Raw genomic sequence first — 12,816 nt, forward strand, 5'->3', positions numbered from 1 at the left:
AAATACAGGGCCAAAGGAAGGGTTATGCCAGCTCTCAGCAATGGTTAATTTTATGAAGTTATAGAGCAACCTGATGTTAGGCTCAGGAGCAGAGCTCTGTGAGCAAGCTCTCATTCACCACGTTCAGTGCACYAGATCACAGCAGCCTCTGGTTCTGTTCTTGACAGAGAAAGCAGAGAAATCATAGGTTAACTGCTCCTGTGTTCTCAGTGGCACCTTACCAAATGTTAGGCAAAGCCTCATTTCTCGTTATAACTATGAGGAAGTCAGTATTCAGGAGAGAGTTCTTGGTGGTTTCCTCACACAAAGAACCATAAGAATGATTGCAGCATGATATGTAAGGAAAGATTGAAAGAATATGAGTATTTTCTTTTTTTTTCTTTTTTTTAAGTCAAAAGAGAAAAATACTGTTGCAAGATATTGAAAGTCTTTAAAAACGAAAAGGTTTCTGCAAAGAGAATATTATTTTCTTTTTCCTCTAGGAACAGATCAATAAATAATAAGCTGCAACATTGATGTTTTAAATAAGGTGTAAGGTGTTTTTGTTTATGCTAAAGTAGGCTTGAATGGAAAGAAGATTTTAAAGGTTGTATAAATTTGCCAATGTAATCTTCGATTTAGCGTTCAGAAGGAACAGCTTCTCTGTTTTACTCCGCATCAATGATATGTTAGAACGTGAGAATCAAGAGTTCAGCTTTCCAGCTTAAAGTTTTTCTCTTCAGCCAGCATAGAACAGAGTTGGGGAGCTCTGCAGAGGTAGCATGTTAATAGTGGTTAATATTGGGAATAATCTGTCTGAAGAATTGCTGAAGTCTGCTTCTCATGCAGAATAATTTCTGTTTCAAAGCACCATGAGTCAAAATACTTGGGASCAGGGAAACAGAGGGGCATTTTCATTGGAGACTGAGTGGAGACTCAGAGGTCTGTTTGATGTCTGCTGAACTGAAGGAAAAGAGATTTCTCTAGATATTTTCTGTATATAAGTCTAGGATGTTATGTGTCATTTATGAGACCCATTCAATCAGTAATGTGTGGAAAGCATTGATTTCATCTTTTACTGCTTGCTGTAATAGCTGGAAGAGGAGATTGCACGGAGAGAGAAAAAAAAGCAGGAGAAAGAGAAAGCAAAACTTGAATGGATAAAGCAGCAACAGGAGATGGGAAAGCAGGTAGAAGAAGAGCCTGAAGAGGAACCTGAAGAAGAGGGGCCATTGCCACCTCTGTACATACCAGAGGAGCCCAGTCCCATCCTATGTGGGTTTTATTCAACACCAGGGAAATTTTGGCTCTCCTTGGTAAATCAGTTATTCTTTTATGTTTCTGGAATTGTATGTTGTGGCAGCCTTTCCTTCATATCTGGGTATCTTGGCTGATTTCAAATATCTGTTTTCTATTTGTAGGGCATAGGTTTCCCTTCTTATTTGATGGTTTCAGTGGTCTGTCTGAAGTAAATCAGTAATATCTCTCCATTCTGATTGTCCATAAATTTCTAATTGTCATTCTTCTCAGTGAGGCCTAAATGAGTACAAAGACTAACCTGTTCCCTCACTAGCAGAAGGTAGAATCTTAATTTAGTGGTAGGATGATTTGTAATGCCAATGATTGATTTCATCTGTGGTTAAACAGAATCTCTAAGTGTCTGGAAGGAACATTTTTTCACCTATAGTAGATTCATTTTCTTAAAATGACATTTAGGATAGAAAAGATTATTCATAAATTTGCATTTACCTGGTTAACTGGTTCAGTGTTCTCACCATTTCTTTGTGGTCCTTCTCTTCTTCAGGGTGGTTATGACTCTGGGTTCCTCTATCATTGTGTGTTCTCCTCAAATRAACACCAAGACAACCTTGAAAACAGGCAAGATGAACCCTTTGAAGTGATTCGTATGGAGGACACTGATGACAATCCCATCCACCAGATCTCCTTCTGGTATGTGTATATGTATATTGAAAAAAAAAATGTAACAGATCACTGATAAATCCTGGTGAAACTAAACTTGGGACAGAAGATAGTACACTACTTTGTCTTTCTTACTTTAATTAATTAATTTATTTATTTAAACCATGGACCAATACTCCCAGTATGCAGGAGCTCTCCCTAATTTCCTGGGAGTGAGTTTTACTTAGAATTCCTGATGGACACAGTTGCACAGTATAGCTAACAACACATTCAGAAACCTCTAAGATGAAAATGTCTGTCTTTTTTTTTTTTTTTTTTTTTTTTTTAATATAATTAAGTACTAATTAGGCCACAAACATCTTGGATAGTCAATCTCAAGGAGAACCATTAGAAGTCTTGCTACCCTTTTTATTGGATTGCAAATTATGATCCCCAGAGCACCAATTGTCTTCACTATTTAGCAAAGAGAAAACAGCCCTCCAGGGGAACATTGAGGGAGCAGTTCATCCCTCTTGAAGAAAGAATACAGGCCTGTCAGGATATACTGCAAACTGTACAAATGAAAAGGAGAACTGTTTGCAGACTCTCAGAATTATTCCCTATGAGGCCATGTGTAATCTGCATTTAAGGAGGCAGGTTGAGATCAGAAGAACTGTAATCCACAATTGCATTCTCTACCAATCCTATTAGTTGGAGAGCTGGATTGGGATTTTTTTTTTTTTTCCATCTCTGAACTTGGTCTCTTCTCTGCATGAGTTCCATGATGCCCAGTAGGTGTTGGAGTATTCCTGAGCATCCAATTAGCTTGCCAGAAGTTTGCAGTAGCATCATGCCTTCTTTAAGTGGTCTGTATACTTTGCTTCCACTTTACAGACTTCGGAAAGTTTCATTTATTCAGCTAGATTAGCTATTTAGAAGCATCGTGTTTTGAGCTGTGATCTTACTTGTCCCAAGTCACCCTCTATGACTGTTTCTGGTTAATTGTTTTACAGTACCAGCAGACTGTTGATGTTCTGTGGGATGCAGAATGGCGCACTGCGTGTTTATCCTCTCCGAGAAAAAGACCTCTCAGCAAATACCCTGAAGGAATACTGGTCCTTCAACGTACATGACAATGATTATGGCCAGATCCAGGGGATCTGTTCTAGTTATGATGATAGGTTTCTGATTACCTGTGGTGGAGATGGAAACATTTTTGCCTTCAACATCTTGTCTCCAGAGGTCATTCACAAAGAGCTAAAAGCCAAAATCCCCTCTCCGAGGGTAAGTCTTTCAATGAAGATTCCTCAAAGTCTTTGGTAGAATGTTTTGATCATATAAAGACCTGCAGCTATGATTCTGGAACAACTCTAAATGTATACATTCCTAGCTACCTTTTTTTCACATATAGGGCCTATCTACTATGAAACTGCTGCAGATGGGCAAAACTCAGTTCAACTATTTTGGTTTGCAGATCTTCAATAGCAAAAGCTGAGGTTTCCAAAACAATTTGAAAAAAGAGCACATGCAAAACATTTCGTAATATATAGGCCCTATGTCTGACTTGCTCCTTCTATGTGTTTTATGCTTCCCTTCAAACATGGAAAGYCTGTCTTTTTCATATATAATATTCAACTATCCTTTTCCCACTCAGAAGTATAATCATCCATGTTCCTAGGATGAAGGTRCCACAAAGATTTCACGTATTTAATATCTGTCTTGGATTTAATTCCAGTACAGTGCAATTCTGCCCTGGGTGGGGGATCTAGAAACAGTGTTGGAGAATGCCAAATGTATAGTTTCTCAGTGGTTTTGGTACAATAAATATACAATTGACAAGCTGGATTTTTAAAATTTGCAAAATAGCTCAGCATGATGGTGATCCTATTGCTCTTCTGGTCTTGTGCAGCATCAGGAGTAAATGATTCTACGTGTGTTCTGTAATCACTGTGCAACTCATTACCTTTAGCAGATTTGAACAGATGACACTGGAGCTTGATAACAGTCCTTCTGATAAAACATTAAGAAGAGCAAGACTTTATCTTATCCTTTCTAAAATGTTCTGACTTTACTGAATCATCCCCAAATTACGCACATTTTAAAAATTCGTTGAATCATTGAAGTAAGTAAATCTAGCAGTGAGAGCTGTTGAGTAAGGAAGTGCTATAATGCACAATGAATTTTGGAGATGGTCTGCATTCATTGTAGTTTAAAACTCTTTAAAGTGTCAAGATTATCAAATTCAACTTTTAAATATTTTTCAGTATTAGCTGGAAATTGATTTTGGAAAGATACTTAGCAAGGGAGATAGAGAGAAAATTGTGTGTGTAAGGGTGACTGTGATTTTACTCATTTAGTTAGAACTGCTCACCGCTCATGACTAGTTGGAATTTTTACCAATATTGCAAGAATATATAACACTSAGAAAAATGATTTTCTTAACTAAATGAATGATTGGAAACTATGGTATCAGCTCCTTGCTAGCTCCACTATCACAAGTAGTGATTAATATACAATTATAAAGCATATATATATATATATATATAGTTATATAATTTTATCATTTTGAATATGTAAGTATCTCTATATTAAGATCTTTAAGGTGCAATTTCTATTGTTCRGGCTAGCAACATTGCTTAATGACCATCCTTATCAGAGTTTTTCCTTATCAGAGTAAATCTTCATTAAGTATCTATTCTAGTTGGAAGTCATATGGAAGATTTAAAAAAATACATCATTGTTAATGAGATTCTTGGAGAATCAAATACGAATCTTCTGAAACTAATTGAGTTATATTACAGATCAATTTAGTACCATTGTATTCACTGTAGGGTAGTAGCCCCCCCTCTTTTTTTAGAGCATGATTTCCTAAGGAAATGAGCCTTGYGCAATTGCAGTGTCCATCCATCTGTCATTCTTCACAGCTAATAATTGGGAACCCATTTTGGATTCAGCAGACGCAAACCAAATGAATTACACATGTAACTTGGAATTAGCCCAGGATGTGTTGTCTCTTGTCAACCTGGCAGTGATGGAAGACTGGAGTATTGGATTTAGGGGAGTGGAGAACCAAAGATCTTAGGGGATAGAATCAAGTTGGGACATGCAGTCACACTGGGGTAAACATATATGGGGAGGATATAGGATTTGTGTTTTCTGCCCATAAGAACTAGGCTTCATTAGTTCTTTTATATGTAGAACAACTTGATTTTTTTTTTTGAAACATTAAAACCTGATTTTTAAGACCAGTATAGCAGCATGGATCGTGAAGGTTTCTTTTGGTTTTCCAAGCATCATCTGACTTACRAAAAACAATGGGAGCTCTCTCTTAATTTGTGACAGTTTTATTATCTGTTGAAACTACTATTACTTGCTTAAAGGCAAGGCAATGTTTTTATTCCAGAGTGGCCTTGAGAAGGAGAAGGCTGCTGAAGACATTGAGGATCCCAGTGCCTACAGGTAAGAAGTGCTCAGATAATGAAGAAAGATTTCCAAGCTCTGGTAGCTGTCTTCTAACCATGTATCTCCTCTCACCCCCTAAGAGGTATGGGGAGTGGATCACCTTGAACTTGGGTTATTCTCTCTTTATACACAAGGTCTTTTCAACTTTTACTTCCATTTCATCTCCTTGCTCTGTGGAAGTAATTGAAGTATGATAGTCTGAGACTTGTTTAACTTCAGAGAACAGAGACAACACATGGCCAAGGTCAGAGCCCCAGGATGCTAGGAATGTACAAATACGTAGTAAGGTTATTGGCCTCTCCTTGGAAGGCTTGGAGTGCTGCATTCTAAGTTATCTTCAGAGCAATTAAGTTCACTGTTTAAGGTTATCAAAGAATGCTAAAATGTTACACAAACTGATCTTTCTTCTCTTCCACTGAGATAATGCCATGTCTTTTTTTGTGRATTTTCAGCATTGAGAAAGCCAGGCAGAAAAAGGAGTATGAACAGATAATGAAGGAAGCTGAAGACAAAAAAAACAAGAAAAGAGAAGAGTTAAGTGCACTGAGACATGAGTTTCTTTCTTTGCTTCAAAAGAATCAGGAATTGCCAAAGCATATGCAGCTGCACAGAGAAGTACGTATGGTTTTCATAAGGTTCATTTACCTTTAGAGGTTCCTTTTTCCAAAATGTTGCTACTCAGTGGGTTAGAGCCAAATATGTTGAACCCTGTGGATCAAGCTGGTCCTATGAATGTATAATATCCCTGGAGTTCTAAATCACAGCTCATGATTTATGCCATTTAAGAGGTATATAGGAAAAACTTGGTTCTCTGTGAGGGATAGAATAGCCTCTAAAGTAAATGACTGTTATGTGTGTGGAACTCTGGTATCTGTGCAAAAACATTTCATACCAAAACCTTGTAGCGAAGCTACTGTGATACTGGGTTTCTGTCTTTCTGCAGCAATATGAGATAGACCATAGAATCTTTGAGGAGCTGGATAGGCAGACAGCACAGAGAATCCACTTAGTGCAAAAGGAGATGGCTTGGGAGCAGGAGAAACACTTGATTGGACTGCAGAAATTACAAAATCGGTAAGTACCATTTCTCTTCTACCTCTCCTTCTGACTTTGCATGAGGTTTATTATCTACGAAGTTGTTTCTGTCAGAAGGAAAGAGAATGCAATATTTTATTTCTTGTATAATAAATGCTTCTCCTTCTCTGTTACGATTTTATTCTTATTTGGTTTAGGACATACAAAAGAGTACATATTGCTATTTGGATGTGATTACTTCTTTTGAATTCTTGGTCAAAATTTGGATATGCAGATCAAGAAAGTAACTTAATTCCGATTCCATTCTATACAAATAAAACTATTTTTTTTCAGAGAATAAATTTGCCTATGTTTTGCCAGTAAGTTTAGTAAGGTTCAAAAAYTCTTATCCAAACTTTGAAGAATAACCTGTGAAATGAACCCTTGTTCTTCAGGCAYAGTGCATCTGTCAGGTATTTTAGTGTCATTGAAAACATGGTGTGCTCTATACAGCTTAAAGATGTGAAATGAACTTTCTCAAGAACACAAGTTTAAGTGCAAGATGCATTTTTTTTGTTTGTTTTCTTAAATATAAGCATTTTAGCAAAAGATGAATCTATAAAAATAAATCCACAATAAAAAAATAAAACTATAGGTGCTAACAAAAATACCGTAGTGAAATAGAACATGTAACACTGGGACTTCCACTGACAAGAAGATTTGAATGAACCTGTTTTAATCACTCCTTAATCAAGGATGAAAGATACTTCCTTGAAAAACCAGGTGCAAATTTCAATACAGAAAGAGCAGTTCATGTGTTTATTCTTAAGCATCTCCATTCCTGGATTGGATGAAAATTAATAGACAGTGTCAGATGTCATTGTGCTATTAGCTACTGACTTGTGTATCTACCTGTAATGAGTGTGTGTGTAATCAGTATACTGCATTACTCGTATCCTTTTGGTCATAGAGGGAAAAATGGTAGTTGCTCCTGCTGACATCAGACAGTTTTGTCTAATTTTGTTCTTCAGGTTTCGGGACTCACTAGAATTTGACACTGTGGTTGTTCATGCTATTCAAAGCAATCATAAGATTTCTACCTATAGACTCCTAGCAATCTCTGAGAAATGCTACCAAGATAAGCAACGTGAGACATGGAAGAAGACAGTACTAAAACAAGAATGGAAAGAGACAGAGGAAAGGAAGATTGTGAGCGAAACAAGGCACATGCAAAGAACTACTGGTGATCATTTAAAGCTTATCAGTAATATGATTTCTGTCTTTCATCTCAGTTTATTTTCCTGAATACAAGTTAAAGAAATTATAGTATGTTACATAGTGACACTCTCGTAATTTTGCACGTTTGAGTCAATGTCAGCAATAGTCTGTCAGCTGTGTGGGTAGAATGTGACTAAGAGTGAACTCAAACAACCCAAATGCATTCAGAACATTCCCTGTGATGGAGTATCCTGATCTACACTAGATCTAAAGGAGCTGTCCCAGGGTTTCTGATAGTTGAGACTGTACTGTGTTGCACAGTACTTATGTGTTCATGTGGTTATTTTTTGGTCCAGCTGCTGGAGTTGTYGAGGGAGAATCAGAGGCAGAAAAGCTGAAAAAGTCAGAAGTACGAACGGTGACCACACGTCTTATAGCAAACCAGCGTGAGCAAATCAAAAGAATTGTTGAGAAGTCTGATAAGGTCAAAGCTAAGATCATGAAGAGGAAGGAGGAGTGGGAAGAACTGTRAGTCTCAAATCAGGATCTGTGCCCTTTTTGTTTTGTTTCTTGTCTGAGGTCAAATAGTTCCATTTAGCTGTCATACAGGGCTATCATATTGCTGCCTAGTTCCTTATTCTTCTAATGAGTATAATTAAAATTGAGGAGCTTTTATGTGCCTCTGAGTCTCAAGTGRGGATTAAAATCTTTCAGTTAGCTGGATGGTTCCTCTTCTTAAAACATTAAACATGGAAGAAGATTATCACTGATTCAGCTAGGTAACTGTATCTTCAGGTAGCGAGTAAGAGAGGGGCTAAACTGRTGATGGCTTATGCACCCAATAGACCATTACAGTCAATCCTCAGTTAACCTTACCAGCACCACACAGAGCAGAAGCTGCAACAGCTGGAATAAGTCGGTTGCATTAACATCATGACCATTACTTGAGAGTGGGTTTGTGACATGCCTTTGCGCTCCATGCTGGCTCCCATCTTGAGAGACAAGCAAGGGGGACAAGAAATCTTTGAATATTCATRGAAGTACAGAAGCTCAAAGCTCTTCTTTAGGAGATGAATCACAAGAAATTGAACTAATGTAGTGCCAGAGCACAAGCTGTTTTGAAGCTATAAACAGTTTAACAATAAAGAAAGTAGTATCAGTTATTTTGTGCTGCAACTTGGCAGAGTGTTGCAACATGAGTCCCTGAGAATAGGAGCAGCCTGTACTCTCTAAACCCAGAACTCARTCCAAGTGCCAGGGTTTAACCTGTCTCATGGCAGGTCTACATTACAAGAGTTCTTGGGCAGAAAAATAATCTATCTGAGGTTTTCTTTCAAATATGCAAGCCTTTTCTTCTCAAAGTAGCCACTGCTCTATGAAAGAGGTATATGATTTGCTCTTGATCCCTAACTCACCTTCCAGGCCTTGCTACACAAATAGGAAGGTATCAAATAACCCTGTTTCTTCATCTATATGATGATTGTCTTAAAGCTCTGCTTTGTTTATACCTACTAGATACAAGAACAAACCTAGTGATGACTATGAGAATCCCAAAGATGCTCAGGACATCAAAGAAGCACAGGAAAATATGGGAGATTATAAACTGAAGACTGCTGCTGACTACAAAGTCCCTGAGCACAAGCGTATAAACACTGAGAAGAAGATGATACAGCTTGCATCCTTGGAAGTGTTGGTATGTAAACTGATTCACTGGTATGAAAATATCCCCCTTTCTGGAGGAGGGAGGATGGGCATATTAGTCCCTGATGACATTTTTTTAAAGGAGATCAATTGGATGCGGGAAGCCTTGAAGGATGGGCTGTGTCAAGTCAACTTCAGTTACAAATCAACTTGTGAACTGTTACCGCTTCATGAATCTCAAGCTCAGATCAATCCAGGATAACTTTCAGCTGGCCCTTCTTAAACAAGAAGGAGAATTTACCTTTTCCAGCACTTCAATAGGAACATCTGTCTTTCAAAATTTTCGAACAAATCCTGTCATCTAGTCATTGGTATACTTTTTTTAAAACTCTGAACTAAATAATCGCTGTCATGAAATACCTATAAACAAACAGGGATGTGAGCAGAGACAAGTCTTTTTAGAGTTGYTTCTTCGTATTGGCACTTGGAGGATCACTGCTGCTGGGTGCTGAGCAGTGGAATCTTTCTGGGAAACCAGATGTTTTCGTGCTACCTCCCTGTGGCAGGACCCTCTTAACCACTACATACCTTTTAACCACTAAGCTCAAATGTTTTGCAGTACCTTTGTTGGTTTCTTTGTGACTTCTTTTTTATTTTCCTTCATCTCATAGGAACTCATAGGTTTTTCATTTTATTTAGCTACAGTGTAGAAAAGTGAAGACAAACTTCTTTAGCTAAAAGAACAATGAAGAAATATGTCCTCTGGACTTGATTTTGTCTAGTTGCTTTTTGGTATGGGGACATTTCTTGCCTTGCTTACTGACAAACGGGCCTCTACTCAGCATAGTTTATCTAAGTATCRCAATGCAAAAATCATACTCTGTATAAAAGTGTCTCAATTCCTCAAAAAAAAAAAGCCTTGAATTTTCCTCAGTCCTATCCTTGCAAACCTGTTGACTAACCTCAGGCTCCCTCTAGGCTGAGTTGCTTTGATAATGAGGTTACAGCATTATATATACAGCATTATAGCAATGCTATAATCTCAGGGGCTTTATTGTATCAGTTTAATGCCCAAGCRTCAGTACTTCACTGTATGATGATGTTACAGAGTTCCCAGTGGTTAATCTAGTTCAGTAGGATAAGCCAATACAAACAAAGGGAATAGTTCTTGTTGTAAATCATAGGTTTATACAGAAGCAGAAATCCARTTACTTCAGATGGCTGGTGTATGGGGTTGTTTTCTTTTATCAAGGTAAGAGAAGTTTCTGCCAAATGCATTCATAGTCACGTTCTATTGTTAATTCGTGTGAAGAGARGAAATGAATACAGTGTCCCTTTATTAGTGCCCTGAGATCTGTTTTCAGGTCAGTAAAGATGCAAACAAGAAGTTACTAAGAGGCTTTGTTGCACTCATCTGTTTAATTCATGCCCCTTACATTTCAGATCAGTGGATATTTATCTTTGAGTTGGAGAAAAATATTCAGCTGATCCCAAATTTTTCTGAGTTGACTTAGGGATCCTGGATTATTGGAAGGCCTAGAGAGAATTTGTTTTGGACATCTAGTGCTTTTTATCCAATTGCAAAAGTTTGCAAAATTCAACTTTCTTGCATTTAATATTGCTATCTACTATACTTTGAAAATTCAGATAGTTCTTCCACTTCCAATGGCCTACAGTAGTTGTGTTTTCAGCTTCACAGATAAAAGACAATCTCAACTCATCTTCCAGATCTACATTTATGGAGGACTGATCATTTCTTCAAGGTTGTATGAGATAGCTGCTTTGTTTCAAAGACTGTCTAAGAAATGCTAATTTGCAGAGAAGGTACAGAAAAGAAAGTTGATATGGAAAGAAGGAAAGTCAGTATGACAAGCCACTTATCCATTACTTGTATTGGGGGAGATCACATGCTATGTAAATGTCCCTGGGGAATGCTCCTAAAWTTGTTTTTTCTTTGCAGATCCATGAGAAGAAAGTGAACATGAACAAGCAGATCATGTCTTTGCGGGATCTCAAGATTTCTATTATTGATGAAATCAAGTGTTTAGTGCAAGAACTGAAATCTGTGCAGGCAGCCTTGGATTTATCTGAACAGCTCCCTCTTCCCCCAATCCCTCAGTTACACCTGGATGAAGTTCCAGAAAAAAAATTCCAATTTGACAGTGACATCCTCCTGAAGTTCAAACATGAGCAGGAGGCCAAGGCAAAGCACCAGGAACAGTTGGAATGTGAAAATACATTTGGTGTTTTCAGAGAAAGGTTTCTTCATGGTCCTTCCATCAGTGAGACTGAGCCTATGACACGGACCACAAGTATGCGCTCAATAAAAATACCATCATCTGTGGTCACAGAGCAGCCAAAGGTTTTTGAGATTGAGAAGGCAGAACCAACAGAAATGGAATTGGAAATAATAAAGAGGGAGAAGATTAGAAACATATACTTACAGGAGACCTTGATTAAAAGGGTAGGAAACCAAAAGTTCATTTTTTCAGATTGAATAACCCCACTCTATCAGAAATAAAACCAGAAACTCTTCCGTCTCAGTGCTGCAGCTACTCTTGCCTTTGGGAATTTCAGGAGAATGTTATCTAGAGTAAATTTACAGTGTAAATCAGTATAAATCCCTAACTGTGATTACTGTGCTGACTACTGTCAATAGAAAAACAGATCTTGGAGTTATTATTAACTGTTCTGTGAAAGCGTGAGCTCAGTGGTCAAAAAAGACAAATAGAGTATTAGAAATTATTTAGAAAGTGATGGAGGAAAAAATGAGTTATCACTATACCTTCATAGACACATGATGTTCTTAGCTCTCAGATAACATGAGTAATCCTGGCCTTTTGATCTCAAAACTAATTTTGTAGAATCAGAAAAGGTACAGGAGAGAGTAACAAGAATGCTTAAAGTCATGGAAAAGCTTCTTTAAAAGGCATGTCCTGGGCATCTTTGACCAGGAAATGAGGCAACTGGAGGGGATGTGACAGAGATGACAAAATCATGAACTGCTAGAAAAGGAGAGTGGAACTTGCCTCTTAAAAGAGGAGGGATATCAAATTAAATGGTCAGGTAGAAGGCTTAAAACATTCACATGAGAGTAGTTTTCCTAGCCGATAATAATTGAACTTTGGCACTTCTAACTTTGGGATGGCGGAAAACTACAATTTAATAAACCTGGGGTGGGGGGAGGGAATCAATTCAAAGCTGCTGATGACAAACATACCACCTCAGACTCAGGATATCTCCAAAGTCAGAGTTTAGGGTGGTATAGTGGGGAGAATGCTGAAAGTGTATCATTGTTCAATTGTTTGCCCTGCTTCTTATCTTCTTTCCTAAAGCATTTTCTGTTGGCCATTGAGTCTATGGTCTAACCCATCACAGACACCTTTGTGTTTCTATATATGAAGGTTTTGAGAAAACATGCARATGCTGCTTTGACCATCACATATATAGCAGCCGCTCCTGTTAGCAGCTGTTAGTACAAATTTCACTGTAAATGTCTATGGAAAGACCCAGTACRTATTCCAAGACAAGTGTGTCAAGGCAGAAGACAGTAATAGGTTTGTTGCTATATCTAGGATTGTTACAATGAACTGCTTCAGGCTA

The 12,816-nt window shown here is 37.8% G+C and overlaps 1 protein-coding gene across 1 annotated transcript in view; it reads left to right on the forward strand.

The window, feature by feature from the left end:
• CFAP44 (cilia and flagella associated protein 44) overlaps positions 1-12,816 on the forward strand; it is a 42,865-nt gene that overhangs the window by 20,557 nt on the left and 9,492 nt on the right. The window contains exons 17-26 of the mRNA XM_085301430.1: positions 1,074-1,295; positions 1,784-1,929; positions 2,892-3,162; positions 5,282-5,337; positions 5,793-5,955; positions 6,284-6,414; positions 7,386-7,597; positions 7,950-8,100; positions 9,088-9,265; positions 11,174-11,677. Of these exons, the coding sequence (XP_085157556.1) occupies positions 1,074-1,295; positions 1,784-1,929; positions 2,892-3,162; positions 5,282-5,337; positions 5,793-5,955; positions 6,284-6,414; positions 7,386-7,597; positions 7,950-8,100; positions 9,088-9,265; positions 11,174-11,677 (2,034 nt within the window). The remainder of the gene's footprint in view (positions 1-1,073; positions 1,296-1,783; positions 1,930-2,891; positions 3,163-5,281; positions 5,338-5,792; positions 5,956-6,283; positions 6,415-7,385; positions 7,598-7,949; positions 8,101-9,087; positions 9,266-11,173; positions 11,678-12,816) is intronic.

Source organism: Rhea americana, unplaced genomic scaffold, assembly GCF_003343005.1.
Source record: "Rhea americana isolate MKP2758 unplaced genomic scaffold, rheAme1 scaffold_177, whole genome shotgun sequence".
NCBI classification, from domain to species: Eukaryota; Metazoa; Chordata; class Aves; order Rheiformes; family Rheidae; genus Rhea; species Rhea americana.